This window comes from Podarcis gaigeae (genome assembly GCF_964106915.1).
Source record: "Podarcis gaigeae genome assembly, chromosome: 13".
In the NCBI taxonomy this organism is placed as follows: domain Eukaryota; kingdom Metazoa; phylum Chordata; class Lepidosauria; order Squamata; family Lacertidae; genus Podarcis; species Podarcis gaigeae.
Genome location: NC_139689.1, coordinates 25275268 through 25299651, shown reverse-complemented (window position 1 = coordinate 25299651; position 24384 = coordinate 25275268). Strand labels below are relative to the sequence as shown.

At 40.1% G+C, this 24384-nt stretch overlaps 2 protein-coding genes and 1 pseudogene across 3 annotated transcripts; all 3 read right to left on the bottom strand.

Annotated features, from left to right (window-relative positions):
- Window positions 1-638: 638 nt before the first annotated feature.
- On the bottom strand, window positions 639-1577 carry LOC310829635 (olfactory receptor 14I1-like; the record flags this gene model as incomplete). The annotated part of the gene is made up of 1 exon (XM_083708347.1): window positions 639-1577. One exon carries the CDS (start codon window positions 1575-1577, stop codon window positions 639-641), a length of 939 nt encoding a protein of 312 aa, XP_083564473.1.
- Window positions 1578-6287: 4710 nt separating this feature from the next.
- Window positions 6288-12676, bottom strand: LOC310830805 (olfactory receptor 14A16-like; the record flags this gene model as incomplete). The annotated part of the gene is made up of 2 exons (XM_083710643.1): window positions 6288-7090; window positions 12541-12676. 2 exons carry the CDS (start codon window positions 12674-12676, stop codon window positions 6288-6290), a joined length of 939 nt encoding a protein of 312 aa, XP_083566769.1.
- A 5101-nt stretch (window positions 12677-17777) lies between these two features.
- Window positions 17778-19602, bottom strand: LOC310829612 (olfactory receptor 14I1-like; annotated as a pseudogene). The gene is made up of 2 exons: window positions 18999-19602; window positions 17778-18155 (listed from the first exon to the last, which is right to left on the bottom strand). The product of its transcript is annotated as an olfactory receptor 14I1-like (transcript).
- Between the last annotated feature and the right edge of the window lie 4782 nt (window positions 19603-24384).

Sequence of the window (24384 nt, the reverse complement as noted above, 5' to 3'; positions counted from 1 at the left end):
ATGTAGGCACAAGTTGTATATATGTGTAAATGAAGCATATATCATAAAGACACAACAGTCTCTGTTGTCCCTCATTCCAAAGGAAACATGAACCCTGGGTAAATTCCAGGAACCCCTGGAATCTCACACCACTCAGAAGTTGGAGTGGCAAGCAAAAATATAATAAAATTGATAATTATTTTGGGGACATACATTTTATGCTTTTCAACTTTCATTTCTCTCCTAAAGGCATTGGAAATAGTATTTTCTGAAACAGTTATATCTAATTGGTATCACTGGTAAGTAAAACATTGTTTGGGGGGAGAAGGGTGAAGAGGATGAACAAATGGCAATGAATGGCATGGAGAATAAGGTGAATAAATTATAAGACTATTTGCATTGCAAAGTGAGCAACACAGTAAGTTATTTTACACTGAATCAGCCCATTGTCCATTTAGGTCAATATTGTTGACATTGATTGGTAGTGGCTCCCTATGGCTTGAGATATGGAATCATTCATTCCTCCACCTGCAGATGTCAGGGGTTACAGCAGGAACTTCCTACATGCAAAGCAAATGTCCACCCCAAGGTTCTAGTGCTAGGTTAAAAACTGTGTATCAAAACATTCACATTGAATATACAATCCCATTTTTAAAAACTCAAAATATATTTTTAGAAGAATGCCCATAATCTAAGAGTTTCCACAAAGCAGTCTTGATTTCTTTGTTTCTCATGCTGTAGATGAATGGATTCAACATGGGAGGAATTACAGTATAAATCACAGCAAAAGTTATATCCAGGTCAGAAGAAGCATTAGTGGGAGGCCTTGCATAGGCAAAGAGCGCAGTGCCCATAAACAAAGAGACAACAGTGAGGTGGGGAAGGCAAGTGGAGAGGGCTTTTTTCTGACCATGTACTGAAGGAATTCTGCGCACTGTAGCAAACAGCTGCATGTATGTTATGATAATGAACATGAAGCATCCTAGTCCCAGGCAACACCCTAACACAATAACCCCTACTTCGACAAGGTAGATATTAGAGCAAGAGAGCTTCAGTAATGTTGGAACTTCACAGAAGAACTGATGGACGTCATTTGAACAGAAGGTCATTGCAAAAGTGCTACAAGCGTGTAACATGGCATACAGAAGACTAGCAATCAACACAATGATGGTCATCTGAATACAAGCTCCTTTGTGCATAATTGTCTCATACTGTAATGGGTTGCAGATGGCAACATAGCGATCATGTGCCATTACTGTTAGAATGGCAAAATCTGCTGCTACAAAGAACATATAGAAGAAAACCTGGGCCACACACCCAGAGTAAGAAATCGACCTGCTGTTCATGATGGAATTGGCTAATGATTTGGGCATCATGACAGAAGCAGAGCCCATGTCCATCATTGCCAAATTAGTTAGGAAAAAGTACATTGGTGTATGGAGGTGATGGTCTAGCACTATTGCAGCAATAATGAGGAGATTCCCAGTCATGGTAGTCAAGTACAATCCTAAGAACAGAAAGAAATATAAGATCTGTAGTTCTCGTACATCTGAGAATTCCCACAGCAGAAACGTTGAAATGGAAGTAAGATTGCTCATTTTTTCTTCAATATTTGTATTTTCTCTGTTGGAGGAAGAAGCTAAAAAGTGTTAATATTGATTAACAAGCTAATTTAAACATGCTTCTTGAAATTTCATTATATATTCCACATTATTTTGCTAATCAAGTAGTGAAAAAACAATTGAAATTAAAGGTTATGCCAAAATAGCCAGTTTGTAAATTGAAGCTTCTATATCTGTTATTATCTAAAGTATCTCAAACACTTTTACTCCAACATTTATATATTAACTCATATTGCATATTTTTGTTCAGTCTCCATGTTTGGAGGATTCTGCAGGAGGCAGTGGAAGACAGGAGTGCCTGGCGTGCTCTGGTCCATGGGGTCACAAAGAGTTGGACACGACTAAACGATTAAACAACAACAACAACAAGTAATCTTACAGTAATATGAAGCTATCTGGGGGCTTTTAAACTACTTCCTTTAGTTGCCTTACCCCACAAAATAAGCTGCTATTAATGTCACTTGGAGAGCTGTCCCATCGCTTGTGGCCTAATTCAAACCCATGTTTTTCAATAGTAAGTAATAGAGTATATATGTGTTTGCGAATAAGGCAGAATTCTAAGGCAACAGCCTGTTTTGAATGTAGTCGGCTACAGATAAATAGTAAAGTGAATGCATTATATTGACATAAAATCTCCTAATGAATTTCACAGGCCAGTAGTGCTACTGTTTGTGCCAATATATGTCTCTAATACTTCAGTGGGTGATAATGATCTGGGGTGGATTTGCGTCCCCATGAAATGTAACACAAATCTAGTTCTGCCTGCATGGATTTTCAGGTCATCACTCTCTTATTTTTCTGACATGGAAAAAAAACCTGCTGCAAATTATCCAGTTACTGGGGGGAAAGGCTGTAGCCTTGATTGGGATCGTTCTTCCAGCACGCAGACTGAATGGAACAGAACACAGCCCAGATCCATGATTCACGCATCACAAAGGATCCACACAGTTGAATGATACAATATATCCGCATCAGCTACATCTATTTGCCTTTGGAACAATAATTAGGAATGTGTTTAGCATACCAGGTGGTCATTGTTCATTTTAAAGTTGAGCACTCTAATAAGGACTGGTATCAGCATACAAGAGTATATAAGACCCCTTTAAAATTGATAGATGAGAAGAAAATAAAATGCTGATAGACACATCTAGATTACATCAGAGTAAAAGGAAACTACCAAACCACCTTAAATCATTTTAAAATACCTTTAATGATAAGATTCAATTTCCTCTCCAGCTACTTTAGGATACGATATGATAAAGATGTCAGAATCCATGCATCTTCTCAACCAAGCTCTTTCAGCCTTCTTGCAGCACTTGCCACAGTACGTGTAACTCCCCCCCCCCTCCTTTAAATAGACTGCATATGTGAGGATAATAGTCACTAAATTAGCAACAGTAGACATGGGAAGGATCATTCTTTTAAGCCTTATTTGTCGTCTTGGGATCTTACTCCCAAGAGTCCAGCACAGCTGATCTGAAAACATTGTTGAAAGTTACTGCTTCTACATTCACAGTAGAAAAAAAAGTATGTATATAGAAATTATACAGGAGGGGGCCCACAATCAAACTTGTTTTACACCCCCTGGGAAAACTATTAAACCTGAAAGAATGCCCACAAGTCGATGCAAAATTTTAGTGCAAGGATGAGAGGAGAGCTAGATTATAACATTTATTCAGTGAAGTGACAATGGCCACTTAACCCTTCTTCCACGGCGAGTGGCAGTTGTGGCCCACCACGGTGTCTGCCTAAGCCCCTGGAGCCTCGCCATGTTGCCCTGACTGTTGGGTTCCTCCCCAGCCACCACAGAGCATCTTGCCAATCCACGGTGGTTTGGGGGGTGGAGCTTTTGCAGGCTTCACTCAGGTCTACTTCCTGGACTTATAATCAGGCCGACGCAACTCACTGCAGCCAAGTCAGCCTTGTAGTGTCACCCACCCTGCCCACCCCTTAGCATTGCTGTTGTTTTTCTGATTTTCTTCTAACCTTTTCCTATCCAGCTTAGTGGGCTTTCCTATGATTCCTTAATGGTTGCTGTTTTTCGGAGCTGGGAAGGAATTTTCCCTGATTGTCAGGTTTTGCCTTCCTCGTGGAACTAGTTGCAATTTTGGCAGATTAGTTCTTTGGTGGAATACTTTAGTCTATCTTTTGACCTGGAGGGGGGAGGGGTGATCCACCCCCCAACAGCAGTGGCATTTACAGGGTACCCTGTTAAAGGGGTCTTGAGGGAGAAGTCTCTGTCCATAGAGCCAGAAGCAGATGGCCAGCAGGCCATAGAGCCCCCCCCCCCATTTTTGGGTTTCCCCATCTCTGAACTGCTCTGAGATCTCTGGGTGTAGAGCGGAAGAGGAAGAAGAAGAAGAAGAAGAAGAGGGAGGAGGAGGAGGAGGAGGAGGAGGAGGAGTGTTTTGCTATGGACCTTTCCTCCCAACTAGACCCTGTCATGCCTCGGTTCCCCACAGGGGGCTGAGGGGGATACACGCCCAATGCCTATGTCAAGTTTTACGTACATCTGAAATTAATAAAATTGTTACCTTTTAATCCCATTACAGTTGCCATGTTTATTCATTCTTCCCACCAGTCAGCTAGGCTCCCTGGGGGCAGGGACTTTCTGGCTGGGCATGCAACTAGTCCTCCAATCTCAGCCATAGACACTGTTGGTTAATGGGGTCAAAGGCAAATGAGAGTGAGCCCAATCAATACAGCACCAAGGGTTTTTTTGGTTTGTTGCTAACATACTTTTGAATAAGATAAGGAAAAACAACACATTGATCAAATGTACTATATCTACTGTGGAAACCAGCTACATAGGACCTGCCTCTCTTTGATCCATTTGCATTCTTCCACATTGCAGGTTTGACATTTTCTTGTTCAGCTTCAGGACACACAGACCCTGCCTCACCTGGTACATAATATAGTTTTGAATATAACAGGCTCTGACAGTGGCAATTGGTGCTCATTGGACCTAGTGAGGCTTGTAGAATGTCATGAACGAGTGGCCAATGGGAATGATATATGGTGGTTAGGTAGCATCAATATCAGCATTAGGGATTGGTTACAGCCGTGAGGGTATTGGCGGCGAGCCCCTTTCTGGGCTCTGGTGGTGGTTAGGCATTGGAATAATGTGTTTGTGGTGTGTGGAAGGGCTAGGTGTGGCCATCGCCTACGCCTTCAATTTTGGGGTATTCCGTTAAAGGAATCCGGTGGTCGTGTATTCTGTCTGATGCCTGTGTGGCGGGAGGCCATGGCATGACCCTTGGTGACATCAGGGGAGAGCTTATAGTTGGATTAGCATCAACAGGCTCCACCTACTGGTGAATAAACCCCCTTTCTGACTCACCCCTCTCCGAGTGGGTGGAGTCAACTGATGTGATCCAATGCCTTAGCCAATACCTTTTCACTTGCTGTAATCAATAAAGTTGTGGCCTTTTCTTGCCCATTAACCCTTATATCACGTGTCCGTGTGTTTTCATTCCACTACGCGGGGATCGGGTCCTCGAATCACAACAACTAGTTACTGGATACTGGATACAGAGAGCATGGTATCTATGATAATATTATCTTCCTAAGTGTGCTGTTTTAAATGTGCATTTTGCATTTGATTTCCTTTGGTAATGTTTTATTTTGAAATCTTTAAGATAATATTTTAGTTTCCTGTTAATTATGTTAGCCTGGAAGTAACTGCAAGGGTGGCTGGGTTGTTGACAGCAGTATCTCTTAGAGCGGTGAATGGCACTATTTAGTGGAAAGAAATCCCAATGGACTGAGCCAGAGGTGGATCCTAACAACTCCCGAGGGAGAGGCAGTCTCCAGGGTGACTGATGGGAAGATGGAATATGGCAAGGGAAATGTTTCTAGCAATGAATATTATCAAAATAAGAGAAGGAAGATTGCAACATCATATATTATCTTATCGAAAAATAAGTTTTATAATTTAGAATGATCACAATCAAAATGTCTGATTCTGTCTACACTACAGTAAAGCTGAAAATTCTGATGGGAAAATTACACATTTTTCAACACTTTTTTCCTTTTAGAATGAATATTTGTTACATTTGATTGTTCTATATAGGCAATGCCCATTAAGTGGGGGTTACGTTCCAAGGCACCTCGAGTTTAACCCTGGTTAAATTCCTGGAACCCCTGGAATCTCACACTACTCAGAGACTGGAGTGGCAAGCAAAAATATAATAAAATTGATAATTATTTTGGGGACATACATTTTATGCTTTTGAACTTTTATTTTCTTACTAAAGGCATTGGAAATAGTATTTGCTGATACAGTTACAGTACATCTAATTGTACTATACTTGTATCAGTAGTAAGTAAAACACATTTCGGGGGGAGAGAGAAGGGTGAAGAGGATGAACAAATGGCAATAAATGGCATGGAGAATAAGGTGAATAAATTATAAGACTATTTGCATTGTAGAGTTAGGAACACAGGAAGTTATTTCACACTGAATCAGCCCATTGGTCCATGTAGCTCAGTATTGTTGACACTGGTTGGTAGTGGCTCCCTATGGCTTGAGATATGGAATCATTCATTCCTCCACCTGCAGATGCCAGGGGTTACAGCAGGAACTTCCTACATGCAAAGCAAATGTCCACCCCAAGGTTCTAGTGCTAGGTTAAAAACTGTATATCAAAACATTCACATTGAATATACAATCCCATTTTTAAAAACTCAAAATATATTTTTAGAAGAATGCCCATAATCTAAGAGTTTCCACATAGCAGTTTTTATTTCCTTGTTTCTCATACTGTAGATGAATGGATTCAATGTGGGAGGAATGATGGTATAAACCACAGCAAAAGCTATGTCCACATTAGAAACATTATCTGTGGGGGGCTTTGCATAAGCAAATACTCCAGTGAACATAAACACAGAGACAACCATGAGGTGGGGCAGGCAAGTGGAAAGGGCCTTTTTCTGACCATGAACAGAAGGGATTCTACGCACTGTAGAAAAGATTTGAATGTATGTTATGATGATGAAAATGAAACAACCGAGCCCTATACTCCATCCTAGCACAAGAAACCCAACTTCAACTAGGTAAAAGTCAGTGCAGGAAAGCTTCAGTAACCTTGGGATTTCACAGAAGAATTGATTGACAGCATTAGAACAGAAGGTGTTTGCAAAGGTGCAACCAGCATGTAGGGTGGCATTAAGAAGACTGACAATCCATACAATGGCTACCATCCGTATACAGGCTCCTCTTTTCATAATTAACTCATATTGGAGTGGGTTGCAAATAGCAACATTGCGGTCATGTGCCATTATAGTTAGGAGGGCAAGATCTGATGTTCCAAATAAATATGAAAAAAAGACTTGAGCAACGCATCCAGAATAAGACATGAACCTGCTGTTTAAAAGAGAAATAGCCATCGATTTGGGTACCATGACAGAAATTGTTCCAAGGTCCATCATGGCCAAATTCATGAGAAAGAAGTACATGGGGGTGTGAAGGTGGTGATCAAAGACAACTACTACAATAATGAGAAAATTCCCCATTATTGCCACCGAGTACAACAACAAGAAAACAAAAAAGTGCAAGATCTGTAGTTCTCGAATGTCTGAGAATCCCAACAGCAGAAATGTAGACATGGAGGTAAGATTGGACATTTTATTCACACAACGTGTTCACACATTACCTGTACAAGAAAGAAGATAGGATTGTTTGTTTATAAATGTTTATTAACCCGTTTAATTTAAACAAAGTTCCTTTAAACAGTCAAATCCACCATGCATTCTATGCTTTCCCCCTAGGATTGTCACTGACCCCCCCCCCCCTTGCACCTATTTGAAATGTGTGCATGGTGTGGGGAGGCTAGCAAAACCTTGAAGTGTCACAATTTTCCCAGGACACTCCTGGAATTACAGAAGCCATTTTGGCTTCTCATTTTATCCAGGATTGTCCCAATTCCTCCCAGCAACACTGATTTGCAACTTGCATTGTGAGTCTTCTTGCAGAGCAGTTTTGTTTACACAGAACAATCTGCATGTTCTTGCATGTGACCTATACAATATTAAGAGTTAAGAGTACAACACATATCATCAAATAATTTTAGAGTTATGTGCTCAAAATCAATCTACTTCTTTTAGCCAAAATAAATGGCAGGTTACTATTATACCCATTTTATATATGTGCTCCTGAGTCTGGCAGTGGCTTGCAGCAGCACCCGGGTAAGAACTGGAATTGGAGCTTGTATAAACTGACTTTGTTATCACTATGCACACATGCACATGCTTTTAATTTGGGATAATTTGCAGCAGGTCTGCACAAATTAGGTAGCCTCAGTAAATTGAAGACAGAACACGCAGTATGAACAGAGGCTCCCTGAAGGTTTGGTAGGTGGGTTTCTGCTTGGGACTGCAAAAATAAGGGATAGGAAAATCAAATATTTCACTGTTAATTTTCTGGCTTATTATATCATGAGCTCATACCCTCCCTTCCTATTGACTTGTGCCCTACCCCATGTGTATTACAGGCACTTAGGCAAGCGGTGAAGACCTTTATGTTTAATGCTACCTTTTACTTAGGTCATAACTGGGTTTTACAGGACAGCTTCTTAAAGTATGTTGTATGTTTGTTCATGTAGCTATTATACCTTTATATCTTGCCTTGCTCTTGTTTGTATGTCGCATTGTGAGGGCATGGTCCTAAACAGCTTATAAGAATACAATGAGTTAATACAGGGCAGGGCACCTTGTACGCGCAGTCCTAATCTCCCAACTTCACTGCCGCTTCACCAATCCCCAGCATTTGCTGCTTGAGGTGGTCACTTGACTTTGTCTAATGGGCATGGGGTGGAATGACACTGATGTAGAACAGAATATCCCTATTTTCATATGAGGAATGTTGGAGGGTATAGGCTATACCCCCTCAATCCTTCTTCTAATATCTGTGCGTTTGATGGAACATTCAAAAGAGAAGCCTACATATACATACATGTACATAAGAGCTCACCGCACAGTATTGGTTTTGCGGTTATTACTGTCACATGAATAATGAAATACTTATATCATCTTTTATAACTTGGCTTGTGCACTTCCACTTTTGTCACAATTTCCCATTCAATGTGGCGTACCAGATCTCACAATTATACAACTATAATTGAACGTATTGGGTTGGACTCACATTTAGTCATATACTTGCAACAGAACCTCTGCAGTCAGTGGGTCTACTAATAGCATCACCAAGTCTGGATTTAATCAAACAAAATTATAATCCAGTTAGAAAAAGTTGGCAAGCAATTGAAATGCCTTCAAGTGTAAAATTCATAGGGTGAGATATGCTTCAGATGCGAGAGCCCTTGTACCTTCTCAACCAAGCACTTGCAACCTTCCCTGGGCACTTACCCCCAAACATGTAACCGAGTATTTTTTCCCTTTAAAAAAGACAGCATATTTAAAGGTAATAGTCACTAAATGTAGCATCAGCTATTAGTGCCAGCAGGCATTTGAGGGAGTGTTAGTTAATTCTGTTTAGGCATCTTGGGATCCTGCTCCCAAGAGTGCAGCAGAGCTGATCTGAATCCTCAAGGCAATTTTGCTGCTTCGACTTTGGTAGTAGAAACAAGCAAATAACAACAGAAACAACATGTGCTTCAGTACATGAAAAATGATCACTCTATGGCTATTTATTTAGTTATGCAGTGGTACCTCAGGTTACATATGCTTCAGGTTACATACGTTTCAGGTTACAGACTCCGCTAACCCAGAAATAGTGCTTCAGATTAAGAACTTTGCTTCAGGATGAGAACAGAAATCATGCTCCGCCGGCACGGCGGCAGCAGGAGGCCCCATTAGCTAAAGTGGTCTTCAGGTTAAAACCAGTTTCAGGTTAAGAACAGACCTCTGGAACGAATTAAGTTCTTAACCCGAGGTACCACTGTATCCAAATACTGTAGCCATTTCTAGATAGAGATAGGCTTTCACAAACTATCCATTTCCTGGTAACATCCTGGCTGATTTGCTATATTGCAATATACATGGGGCTGCCCTTCAATATGACTCCTTTAGTGCAAAACCTGGCTGCAATAATTCTAACTGAAGAGAATTCTCACTACCATTCCATTTTTTATTATTTATTTATTTATTTGCCGTCATGTGCCTCTATCTGCAATAGATTCCAGACCTATCAGAAAAGATTACTTCCATCCCCCCAGTTTACTCACTTCTATGTCATTTTTCCAGAATGTGGGGGGAAACGGAGGAATATTAAGTGGAGTAGGACGTGAGAGACCATGGTTAAAATCAGTCATAAAACATATTGTGTGACTTTGGGATAGTCAGTCCCAGACTGACCTATCTGACCCAGTTGCTGCGGGAATAACCTCTGTTTATTTGTTTCATTTAACAAAGTTTATATACCACTTGATTGTAATAAAGCCTCCACATGGCTAACAAGAAATATATAATTATTAATAAAAACAGTTAAAAACAATTTCTTTTCTTTTTTAGTCCTAAATTACCGGTATGTGGCACCTGTAACATTGCCAGTTCCACAGACAAAAACAGTCGGATGGGCATAAATGGGGTATAGCAAGCTTACAAGTAAACTGATCTCAAGCCTTCACAGTATGGTACATGTGGAATGGCCTCCATTAATGAATGATGAGGTATGTGGTCAGTAATTGTTCCTTGTATTTTTCTATTAGTTTCCAGTTGGTTCCTGTCATTCAGAGTGTTCATATACATTAGAAATGATGGTTGTGTGAACTGAAAAGAGTGGAGATGCTAAAGATTTGTTGTGTTAATGTTCTGCATAATGTTATGCACATCTCTGTCGTAATAGCATATAATAATTTAATATTTTGTTTAGTAATTTCTGAATGTATAAATTTTATCATATTGTCACCCCAATCTCCAAGCAGTCCTGCACTGTGATGTGTGAAAATTTGCTCTGCACAAGTGCTATCTGCACATGAAGGGAACTGTCTCCCTGGGTCAATTGGGGGCGGGGTGTTGCTTGTGTTCTTGTTTTCTTTTTATGATCAGTGTGTGTCCATATCTGTAGGTTTGTGTGCTGCATGTCCGCCGGTGTGTGTAGTATGAGTATAATAGACTAAGAGTGGAGACCCAGCTCTGGCATGCAGCTCTTGGAGGGATAATTTACTGTGAACACAACCCACTGGACAACAAAAGTTTAAATTAGATGGTTCTACTAATCACAGCGTGGGTGGCGCTGTGGGTTCTACTAATGGTTCTACTAATCACAGCGCGGGTGGCGCTGTGGGTAAAACCTCAGTGCCTAGGACTTGCCGATCATATGGTCGGCGGTTCGAATCCCCGCGGCGGGGTGCGCTCCCGTCGTTCAGTCCCAGCGCCTGCCAACCTGGCAGTTCAAAAGCATGTCGAAGTGCAAGTAGATAAATAGGTACCGCTCCAGCAGGAAGGTAAACGGCGTTTCCATGCACTGCTCTGGTTCGCCAGAAGCAGCTTAGTCATGCTGGCCACATGACCCGGAAGCTGTATGCCAGCACCCTCAGACAATAAAGCGAGATGAGCGCCGCAACCCCAGAATCGGTCATGACTGGACCTAATGGTCAGGGGGCCCTTTACCTTTGCTAATCAATATTATAAACAATAGAAAGAAAATTGCCAGATGACATTTTTATGCAAAAATAATTTTTATAATATTGTAGAATGATCAAGAACAAAATGCCCCACAATGTCATGTTCTGTTCATAACATTTTGGGGAAATGATACATTTTATGTTCTTCAACTTTCTTTTTCTAACTAAATGTTTACATGGAATATTTGTTAATATGGTGACATTCGATTGTCGTATACATGTATTACTTGTAAGTGAAATACACTGTCTTGAGAAGATGGTGAAATGCGTGATCAATTGACGATGAATTATACGAAAAATGAGGTGGAGGAATTATGGAATGATTTGTATCACAGATTCAGGAACAGAACAAACTGGTTTACACTTATTTCACTGTGTCCATTTAGTTCAGTATTGTCAGCACTGACTTGCAGTAACCCTCTATGACTTCAGACGTGGAATCATTATCCCCCAGCCAGGACTTGCCAGGGGTAAAGGCAGGAACCTCCTGCATGGAAAGCAGATACTCTACCAAAAGTTATGTTGCTGGGTTAAAAATGGCATTGCCAACCTTTAACATATAGAACAGTATACAACACCATTTTTATAGAACAGTTTCCACAAAGCAGTCTTAATTTCTTTGTTTCTCATACTGTAAATAAATGGATTTAATGTTGGAGGAATTATGGTATATATCACAGCAAAAACTATATCTAGATCAGAAGAAGAATTGGTGGGTGGCCTTGCGTAGGCAAAGGCACCAGTGAACATAAGCAAAGAGACAACAGTGAGGTGGGGAATGCAAGTGGAGAGGGCTTTTTTCTGACCATCTAAAGAAGGTATTCTGAGCACCGTAGAAAAGATCTGCATGTATGTTATGATGATGAAAATGAAGCATCCTACTGATATAATAAAGGCTATCACAAGAACCCGAACTTCAACTAAGTAAAAGTCGGAGCAAGAGATTTTCAGTAATTTTGAGATTTCACAGAAGAACTGATTGACAGAATTAGCACAGAAGGTATTGCCAAAGGTGCTCCCAGTATGTAACATGGCAGCAAGAAAACCTGTGATCCACCCAATGGCTACCATCCGTATACAGGCTCCTTTGTGCATAATTGTCTCATATTGCAGTGGTCTGCAAATAGCAATGTAACGGTCATGTGCCATTATAGTTAGGAGAGCAAAATCTGATATTCCAAAAAAATGTAAAAAGAAAACCTGAGCAACACATCCAAAATAAGAAATTAACCTGTTGTTGTAAAGGGAAATAGCCATCGATTTGGGCACCATAACTGAAACTGTTCCAAGGTCCATGATGGCCAAATTCATTAGAAAGAAATACATAGGGGTATGAAGGTGGTGATCAAGGACAATGACAATGACAATTAAAAGATTCCCTATTATTGCCATCAAGTACAAGGCTAGGAACACAAAGAAGTGCAAGATCTGTAGTTCTCGAATATCTGAGAATCCCAGCAGCAGAAATGCAGGCATGGAGGTAAGATTGTGCATTATGTTCACAGCACGTATCCACATGTTACCTGTACAAGCAAGAGGATAAGGACTATTAGTGTAGAATTATTGATTCATCAATTTAATTTAAACTGAGCTTCTTTGATCTAGAAATCAAGTCCACCAAATATTCCTTTGCATAATCAGCAATAATTGTTGTCCTCTCTGTTTTCACATCAGAACAATTCCTATCCACTTGTGCCCCCCCCCCAAACACCACTTGCAAATGTAGGCAAGGTGTGGTGAGTCTATACTCCCTGAAATCCTTCCCCTGGCATCTATGCATTCAGTGAAGCATCAGAAATGGAAGTTACATGCATACATGTATATGTGCATAGGAGCTCACCAATCAGTTGCTGGCCCCAATTATGCAGGGTGCCAGATAAGGCAGACAGACTAAAGAGACACAATGTACACATTCTATATTGACTGGGTGGAAGTCCTAGTCCAATCTGGATTTAAAAAAAAAAAACCACAACTGGGGCAAACATTTCTTCAGCCAGCTAATATCCACAAATAGTTCATCACAAATCTGCCTATGCCCTGTGAGCAATATACTGTTGGGAGACTGATTTTAATCTGAGACCACTTCTTCCCTACTGGGGATGGGTGGGTATGTGGAATCACAATTTGCAGTATTCTTAGATTTGTTGTTTCCAGTTTAAATGTTTGAGTTTGAGATGTTTGAGTGTTACCACCTTATCTTCAGAGTCATATTCTGATACATTCCACAGATACAGGAATGCCAGTTAATGTAACATGCTTGTATTATTTTTCTTTCAATTAATGAACCTCAGTTCTGTGAAATTGTTTAGGTCAAAATGCAGTGTAAGCAGTGCTTTTTTCTAAAAAAAAAAATGTTTGGGGTACTCTCATTTTCCTACTCATATTGAAATACTGCCCCTCAATGAGACCAAACTTAGATTCACAAAATATTTAGGGGTATGCATCTTTCCCCCCCCCCCCAGAAAAGAACTGAGTGTAAGAGTAACATGCAGAAAGATGTAGGTGTGGTGATGAAGAATGATGAGAAGAAATAAGGAGTTACAGTTTTCTTGCCACAGGTATTGTTAAGTTCACAGCTAAAAACCACCCCAACCACTTACCTATTCCTTTTAAACCAGTTTCAGCCTGGGTAAGTGAAGTTTTTCATTTCACTACTATAGGCCATGACTGGTCAGACATTCATTGAGACATCTGAGATGATTTCTTCTTCTTCTGGCACATGCCAGAAAAGTGTATAACAGATGTATTTATAAACCGGTTTTTAAAAGGTGTGTGTGTGTTAGAAGGAGCTTAATTGGATATGTGCTTTGGCATTGTGGCAAATTGCTCCCATGAGTCCAAAACAGTTGATCAGAACCAGAACTCCCCAGTTATTGTTTCCTCTGTTTCTGTCACAAATGTAAGCAACTAATAGATGCTCACTGGCTTATAGAGGACTCCAGATCGCACTGTGTATACAGAGAGGTTTTCCATCTTGGCCCTGGCAGACCTATGTGCACATTGGAACATGAAAAGAGGATTTGTCTGCATATCTATGAATCAATCCATACATGGATTCCACAATGGTACTTGGGAAGATGTCTGAGGACTGCCTTCTTTCTTTCCATGTTTTTTAAAAAGTTTATTGGATTGCCTGGTAAATTGTCCACCATACAGATGAAACATACTGTTACAAAAGTTGAGTGCCTCCCTCTCTCTTTGCTAAGCGGTGGCAGGAGCCCATGGGTTCCAGGCATTCACTCATGATCTGTGACCACTTATCCCTTAAAGTGGGAATAAATTAAATTAGACATGTTTAAAACAATACTGGTATTTTATTTATACACACCCAATGAGCATTACAGCTTGATGGTTACTTTGGTAAAGTACAAGCTTGATTTTGGTCAAATTCTTTTTTTACAGAAGTGTTTAAGAATTTTACTAATGACTTTAACAGTGTTCCTAAATCACCTGATTCATCCTAGAATGGCTCTTTGTTCCACCATGCTAGTAAAACACATCTAGCCCCCTTTTATGATATAATATGTTATAATTGTTTTATGAAATAATCTGGTTTGCCCTGCCTAGCAAACCTCTAGCTGCTCAGCTATTCTCCCATCCAAGCCCTATCTAACACTTTAACTGTCAGGTTTTACCTTTTACCTTTCCACTCCCTCCTGATTGGCTAGCACTTCACCTTGCTGTGATTGGCTACTGAGTCTTCAGGAGGCTGACCAAAGGAATGTCCACCACACACAGCTTTTCCTGACCTCACTGATAAAAGTACAGTAAAACCGAGGACTTCCGGGTTAGGAGGACTTCCGGGTTAGCGCCATCGGCAATGGCGGAATTCCTCTGATTCAGAGGAATCCGCTCCGTGAAAATTGGGTCTTGCCGCCGCAGCGAAGGCGGAGACCCCTTAAAAATCCCAGGCGGAGGAAGCCTGGGAACGTGGGATTCGGCTGACACCAGGAGCGCCTCCCCTACTCTCAGGGAAATGCCTTTTTCGGGGATCCGAAGTGACGTGGGGTGAGCAACGCGGTGTCTTGAATCAACCGCTATTTTTATGGAGTGAAGCCGCACAGCCGTTGCCGGAGAGCGCTGACTTTTTCCTGTGGACAATTGGACTCTAAACAAGTACCCGTGAGTAGAACAGAAAATTGGATTAAGAAACACTTTAATTTGGCATTGAAGTGGGAAGGTCTAAACAGGAAGTCCGCCTTCCGCTTTTTGTATATAGACTGAAGCAAAAATTGTGCAAGCTAAAGTTTGGAAAGTTGTATATAAAGACCTAAATTTCCTTCATCTTTAACCATCCAAACCCCTCTTGGAAGCAGGGGAAAAGAGGGGGAATTTTGATTGTTTAAGCCTGTGGAGAGAGAGTAAAGAAAGATAAATTTCCACCGTCTCAAACCTGGGAATGGGGTGTCAGAGACAGAAACTTTTGGGGAAGCCCATCAACTGTGAATGGAATGTTTTTTGACAGATAGTTAAAGAAGAGAAACAAATTGATTCCAAAGTTACCTTTTGCATTTAAAAGAAACAAAAATTTGAAAAATGAAAGTAACTTTCTTTTGCTGGACTTGCCTTCAAAAGATGGCTACAAATGGAAATTGTTCCCTCTAGAGGGAGCTTGTTAAATTGTTGCTGGAGTCGATCTGGGGATTTCACAGATGTGGAGATTAGGATCGTGAGACCAGACTCTGACCTTGAATAAAAATGGATATAGAAGAAGTTTTGGTGCTTGCTTTTTGCAAGACAAACGCTTTGCTGGAGCAGATACATGAGAAGATGAACTTGATGACTGTTGCAGTTCAAAATTTTGGACAAACAGTGAATACTTATATAGAAACCACTCAGGACTCAACCCAGGAACCTGTTTTGACAGGGCAAGTGCAAATGCAGAAGACAATGGAGGAGGTTGCTGCTGAACCTCAAGCAACACAAATGGATAGAACCGAGGCCCTGCAGGAGCATAAGCCGCTGTTTTTGAAGATTGAACCTGGAGTGGGCCAGGGGGGGTCTGGAGTTGTGGGGGTCCTTAATTTTGGAGGGACATTGAAACATGCATTTAAATATTTTCTGGACTACCCGGTTGACTGCGGGGAATGGGACTGTGGGGAATGGGCTGATCTGTTGAGGGGAGATGGAGATATTTTTGGGTTGGAGTTTCCCCGAGACCTACTCCTCAATGAGAAAGGAAATAAATTAAGAAAGAGACCAACAAAAGACAAGGCAAAGTGCTGGTATAAACAGGAAGAAAAACCGCAGAAGGGACATGGAAAAGACTTAAGAGCCTCGGACATAAGACTACCAGGTTGATGGACTAGATGGAATGGACAGTAAGGTCTGACATAACCCGAGACCAGGAAGAAGAGACGTGGGATGAAGATTGGAAGAAAGCTTTAAAAATTTACTTTGGGAATTAGGGTAAAATTTATTTTGGGAACTAGGAAAAATGGTGGAATGAAATCATTTGGCTTTAGTAGAAATGATATTAGGAGTTAAGTATAAATAAGTATTAAGTTCTAGGATTTAAGGTATTTTATTGTAAGATAAGGTTAAAATAAATTAAGGTAAATTGAATAATGGAATATTGTGAAAGATGAAAAGGATGTGCTGAGTTAATTGATAGGTTAGACTGTTAAGTTAAATTATCTAATAAAAATTGAGAAAGATGGAAAGAATTTGCTGAAACAAATAATTAAACTAGAATACAAAAAGGGAGGTGTGAGGAGGTCGATGAAACAAGTAAATGAAAGACAAAGAGATGGAATATTGGATGTGTGTTTTATTTTTTATTTTTTATTGTTATTGCTGTATTTTTCTTTCTATTTTTACTTTTTTATTTTTTTCTATCTTTTTTTTATATATTGTAATGTATATGTTGTTAATTTTTTTGCTGTTTGTTTTCTTTTTCTCATTTCTGTAATCTCTAAACTCTTAATAAATATCATTTTTTTAAAAAGATAAAAGTACAGTAAAACCATCTTCGTCATCATTATGAAGCTTCAAACCATGAGGTTCAACCATTTTTTTTACAGTCCAATACCCCCATCCAAAGGGGCAACTGCACAACTTTGAAGATCTTTGATCCACCATTGTCACTTGGTGTCATGGAATGTATTCTGCCAGCTTTGACTGATTACTCAGCTCTTGCCATTTATGTATAGAGATAGTCTTTCACAGCAATCCATGTTCTGGTTACCTCTTGCTTGAATTGTTGCATTGAATTATACCTAGAATTGAACAGTTGGAAGGGACCTCAATGGCCATATAGCCCAACTCGTTACAATGCAGGAATAAAAAGTAAATAATCCCTGACAGGTAGCCATCCAACCTCTATTTAAAGGCCTCCAATGAATAATAGTCCACCACCTTCTGAGGTAGTTGGTTCCATTGTCCAACAGCTCTTACCATCAGAAAATTCTTCCTAATGTTCAGAAAGTTCTTCCTAATGTAGTCAAAATACTCAAGATGCACAGGAAAGCAACAAATGACACTGAAGGAGGACAGAGAGAAATTCATTTATAAAAATGTTTGCTGAAAAGTGAAATGTGCATAGCACTTATGTTTAAAAGTGCATCCACACACATAAAAGCATGCAAACTTATTTTTAAATAATAACTCTGGAAAATGTTTTAAAGGAATGTCCAAGATCTAAGAGTTTCCACAAAGCAGCCTTGATTTCCTTGTTTCTCATACTGTAGATGAATGGATTCAATGTGGGAGGAATGATGGTATATATCACAGCAAAAGAGATATCTGTATAAGAAGAAGCATTACTGGGAGGCCTTGCATAGGCAAAGACTCCACTGAAGAGAACCACAGAAACAACAGTGAGGTGGGGAAGGCAAGTGGATAGGGCTTTTTTCTGACCATGAACTGAAGGGATTCTGAGCACTGTAGAAAAAAATCTGAATGTATGTTATGATGATGAAAATGAAACAACCTAGTCCCATACTCCAGCTTAGTACCAGGAATCCAACTTCAACTAAGTAGAAATAATATATCCATTTATTTACATAAATTCCCTGAATATATGGATTTTTCTAAAACATTGGCTTATGGGCAAACTTCATAGGAAAATTCAGAGAACTGAATTTGTGGTCAAGTTCGCATATTGAAAGTGTGAATTTGATAGATTCAGTTTAAAATGAGAGTTGATGTGAAATTCTCATCCATTGTTATTGGTAGTAGCAAGGGACGAGGCTTACACCAGTGTTTAGGAAAGGAACCTAATCAATAAAGTCCAGACAATATTAGAATGCCATGTTGATTTCTGCATAGATTAGAACTCAGCTGATATTAGGTTGAATGTAGCTGAACTATGGATATGAAAAATGATAGATGAAAGAAACTCAGTGTAAGCTAGAGGAGGCAGAGGGTAATGTATGTGATAGAAGTACTGTTTGCTGGTTACTGAAATGTGTGTGGTGCTTTATTTAAAGGAAACCATTCACATACAAGAAGAGCACAGAATCCCATTTTCACAGAACAACTCAGGAGAAAACTTTAGAAGATTTCCCAAAATTTAAAAGTTTCCACAAAGCAGTCTTGATTTCTTTGTTTCTCATGCTGTAGATGAATGGATTCAATGTGGGAGGAATTATGGTGTACATCACAGACACAACTATATCCAGATCAGAAGAAGAATCACTAGGAGGCCTTGCATAGGCAAACACCCCACTTATAAGAAACACAGAGACAACAGTGAGGTGAGGAAGGCAAGTGGAGAGGGCTTTTTTCTTTCCATGAACAGAGGGGATTTTTAACACTGTAGAAAAGATATGCATGTATGTTAAGATGATGAAAACAAAACAACCTAGTGCTATACCAGAGCTTAGCACAAGAAGCCCAACTTCAACCAGATAGAAGTTAGAGCAGGAGAGCTTCAGTAGTGGTGGGATTTCACAAAAGAACTGATTAACAGCATTAGAACAGAAGGTATTTGCAAAGGTGCTCCCAGTATGTAACACAGAATATAAAACACAAATAGTCCACACAATCACTACCATACGAATACAGGCTGCTTTGTGCATTATTGACTCATATTGTAATGGGTTGCAAATAGCAACATAGCGATCATGTGCCATTATAGTTAGGAGAGCAACATCTGATGTTCCAAATAACATAAAAAAGAAAACTTGAGCAACACATCCAAAATAAGAAATAAACCTGCTGTTTAGAAGGGAAAGAACTATTGATTTGGGTACCATGACGGAAATTGTTCCAATGTCCAGCATAGCCAAATTCAGTAGAAAGAAGTACATGGGTGTGTGAAGCTGGTGATCAAGGACAATTGCAGCAACAATGAGGAGATTCCCTGTGATTGCTATAATGTACAATGCTAGGAATACAAAGAAGTGCAAGATCTGCAGTTCTCGAATGTCTGAGAATCCCAGCAGAAGAAATGTAGATATGGAGGTAAGATTGTGCATTTTTTTCACTGGGCATATTCACATATCACCTGTACCAGAATAAGATAAGAAGAAATACTGAGTAAGCAGTTTAATTTAAGCAGGACTCCTTCTGTGTAATAATCAAATGAAGCTGATATTTCTTTGCTGAAATATGTAATGAAGACATATGATGATACGTTGTCTGACCCTTCTTTACTGTCATGAGAGAATCCCTGTCCATTCATTGAGCCTCTATATCTGTTGCAAATGTGTTCAGGGCAAGGTTTGACTATATCCATAATCTCTTCTACTGACATCTATGCATTCAGAGGGACATCAGAAAGAGAAGTCAGCATGCAGGCAGTTCACCACCAAGCTATAGGTCCCAATGATTCAGCGTTCTCAATTAAACTACCAGATTATTTGCACACAATATACACATATAGCCTTCCTTTTGGGTGTTTGGATGGACGTGCAAGGAAATATGAAGCAATTCAGCCTGAGAAGGCAGGGTGGATCAACTATTTTCATTGGTGATGCAGATATAGGTGCCTTTCCTCCCATTCTTCCCACAATCTGTGTTGACACATTTGCCCCAGTTCCTCTGCCTGTCCCAGAAAGGTCACCAAACAGCAGGTCCTTTTCACAGTTAGCAGGTTTCACCCCCCCCCCCAATAAACAAGGAACTGCTACTCAGTATTCTGTCAGGTCCCATTAGAAGATGGAGAACTCTCAGGTGAATGCAGTACCATTGTATCATAGCCCCATAACATATCTGAAGACTAGTACAGGGGCTCACTATACGACTGTACACACAATTATTAATAGCGTACAAGCCACCATCCAATTGTAGGAGGGACTGCACTCCAGATTTTTGTAGTGTTTACTTCTTAGCTTTTTCATCTCCTGAAGAATTCCTGCAAGGCAGCAGAGGTTTAGGATCAGAGTTTTCCTTCTCCTAAATGGGCTACCTTCCCAGTTTGACAAGCCCCATCTGCCCCACTTCTCTCTACAGCACCTGCAGAAACCACCTTCTCGACCACTGGACCCACCATTGGTCTTGTTTGCTCAATCAGCCAGAATGAGATCTGCTAAATCTTTGCATGCAGGAGAAGTCCTTAATTCACCAAGGGTTTGAGACCCGTTGGCTACCCTTGGCTGATTTAGCTGGCCAGGCAAAGCTGTTCCCAGTTTGTGGCCACTGTCACATGCTGACAGCTCCAAGGAGCCACAGGTGAGAGCTGAGTGCAGGGTGGGGACCAAAGGTCAACAAACTGCCCCAGAAGGAGCATGACATATGCCCCACCAGAGGTACTGCCACTCCCCTAACACCTCGTGCACCCCATTAGTATTTAGCTGCCTTAGTATTTAAGAAATAATGTTAGTCCCATGGTGAGGAGGTGACTTGCTTGAAAATAAGAAAAATAGCTGCTACTTGGGAGAGTGAGCAAACACTATTGGAGGATAAACCAAGTGTGTGTCATGTGATCTGCATAAACTAGCCTTTGGTGTCCCTAAACTAGCCTTTGGTGTGGCAGAAGATGCTGCCTCGTTCTTGGTCTTTAAGTAGGGAATTGAGTGGGGCAGGGAGTGCCGACTTATATGTTGCCTCAGCCTGAAAAATGCCTTGGATCAGCCCCAACTGACCTGCTGGTCCTCCTGCTAGCCTGCTCTGGATTTGTGTTTTGGTGCAGTCAGCTTATGCAAACAAATAATTTATCATATCAGTGTCTACTCATAATGGTGGGAGGCTGAATTGGTTGCAAGACCACTTTTTCCCTAATTGCTTGCAATTTCATTATTTTCTTTTGGTCAGATTTCTCAGTTAAGTGTACAAAGATGCTTACATGTTACTTCCACATCTTGGAAGTCTCACTTTGATGTTTCCCACAGACATACTGCTGCCCCCCGCCCCCCAGTTAATGCATAGTGCTTGTGTTATTCCACTCTAACGACATTGACTTCAGTGAATGGGAAATTTCAAAGGGAATGTTGTTGTGTAAGAGAGAAATGTAGGTGGTGTGCCAGTGAATAAAGAGGGGGGAAATGTCAGACTTTTATCACTGTAGATAGTATTAAATCTACATTTTAAAAAAATTAAAATAAAACTTACCTAGCCCCTTTAAGAGCAGTTGGCTCTCAATGTGGGTAAACGGCATTTTTGGGGGGTAGCTGCTTTAGGTTATGACTAGTCATGCATCCCTTGGGTCATCCGAGAGTCTTTCATCTGCTTTTCGGATTTGACTGAATATTGTGTAGCAGCTCCTTTCTAAACTGGCTTTTTAAAGATCCTCATGTAGAAAGGAGGTTAATTGGATGTGCACTGTGGTACTCTGACAATTGCTCCCAAGTGTCCAAACAATAACTTTCATAACAATAATTTTCACCCTCATTATTGCTTCTTCTGATTTAGTCAGAAATGTAATCAAATAAATATTACAATGCATGTTTTGCCTGAATTGGCAATGGCAGAGAATTTTGGTTCACTCTACATTTTGGAGTGAGCTTAAACATTTTGTCCCTCTGGGTCCCATGTGCTGATTGCAACAGAGATATGGAGATGAATCTGTTTTGCATATTTATGTATTTAAAAGCTGATGCAGAGTCTGCCTTATTTCTTTTTAAATGTTCAAAGCAGCTAGTAATGTGACTGTCATGTGGGTAAAAAAAGTCATATAAAGTGCTTCCAGGGACCACATGTCATAACAAAGAGTTATAGATACAGATATCAATGTAGGCAGCCATCTTTCTTCAGGTAGAGACTGGCTATTATGATGTCCATTTGCTTCCTGGGTTGTTGTTGCTGGAGTTCTGCCCTTGTTGGATAGCCCCAGCCAATCAGAACTCTGTGTGGGTGTGGCCGCGGGCACATTTAACTGTGGCACAAACAGCTGGCACCCTCTCTTTCTCGCCATCGCTGGCCTAAGCCAAACCGCTCACATTTGTAACCAATAAATTTGTGGCCTATTTGAACCCATAAACCAAAATACCTTGTGTCTGTGTGCTTTATTGTTCTCCTGGGAACTTTGTGGCTCGTGTGGCTTGGAACTTGTGGCTTGGAACTTGCAACACAATTCCATTCTTTTGCTCTTGATGAAGAGTACTGTGTATGAGTAGTACTCAACTTTTTGAAAAAGCTCACCTGCTTCCCCTTGTACAGGAGACACAAATGTGTATCAGACATTTGAACTGTACCGCAAGATAAGAGACAAGAGTGGAACCATAAAATAAAGCCACTGACTGCAAAATATACATTGCCATACACTTAAAACATACAGCTCACAGAATATTGTCCACAGTAGCTATTTCTTAACTCAAATAACTTAAGTTGCTTAGCAATCCCACAGTGCCCCCTTCAGTTTGCAATGTATCAGTGATTTTAAGGAACAGAAGTTAATTCAAATTGTTAAAGAAGTTAGCTGGGGCAGGCAAATGTGCTCCCCTCCCCCCAAATAAGGAAAGTGAAAAGGTAGCAAAAAGACAATATGCACTACAAAGGTAATTAGTAGTGCTGAGCTGAATTCCCCCCTCCCCCCAAAAAAGAAGCATTTGTCACACAACATAAGAAGTCAGATATTATTTCACAGAATGAGCCTCCGAAGATTTTGTGAATATACTTATGCATCTTGGGAAAGTTTTATTATTATTTTAATTTAATTAGTCATAAATTGTGTGGATAAGGAGAATGCCTGTTTCACAGTGAAAACCAAATTATACTGATGAGACAATGTAGCTTTCCATTTTGGAATTCTTGTGTTTTCTTATGTTGCAAGGAGCAATGCCCCAAGTGTGCATATCCCCAAGCTCAATAGATAATACTAAACACTGCAGACATCCCAACATACACACACACACAAAATAACAATTACAGAGAAAGTTTATCCCTCTAGAAGAGAACATGAGGACTGAAATACTTAGATTTCTCTCTCCCCCGTTGCTTTCTCTTTTCCCTTGGTTTTATAATCTTCAAAGATTTCTGCTCCCACGGAGCCTCCAAATGAATACCAACATTCCTACTGACTCCCACATCACATCTTCTGATGCCTGATAGCCCAGAGTTAAAATCCTGCTATTTAATTAACTGCTTAATATCCTAAAGCTCAGACCATTCTTTTTGTTTTCTTCAAACACCACCCCCCGCAAAAGTGGCTACCTAGATAAGTGCTGTCAAATGAGGGAATCAACGTTTTCTCCATCTTTAAATCAGGTACAAGCAAAAAAAAAAAATTATTGTTATCCATTAATTGTATCTATTTGCATGGTATGAATTTAATACCATTTTGTTCCAATCATCTGTGAAGAATATTATCTTGTGTGAGATGTTTTAGTTTTGTAGGGTTCATCTTTTTCAAACTGGAGTAACATATGACTAAATGCCAATAACCTTATGTTTTTATAGCAAAGAGTAGGGAGGGATACAGTAGAGGTTTATCAAGTTTGTCTAACCACCTTAAAGCCATCCAGATTGGTGACCAATTTGTGGTTGCAAACTTCCATAGATTACTAACAATTTTCTGTGTGAAAGCTTTTTAGCTGTCCCATTTCTCCCACCATTCATTGGTTGGCCTCAAGATCTAGTATTATGGAGGAGGGAGAAGAATTTTCTTTTTTACCCCTTTTCCCAACCAAAAAGCCAAGCAGTGTAACCTTTCCTTGAAGGGAATTTGTTCCAGCTGTGTTCCTTTTGGTTGCTTCCCCTCACCCCTTTCTGAACTCTACAATATACTTTTCGAAGTGTGGCAACCAGAACTGTATACAGTATTCCAAATATGGTGTGGTTGCACTATAAATATTTTTGAACCATTACAAAATTGGTGGGTT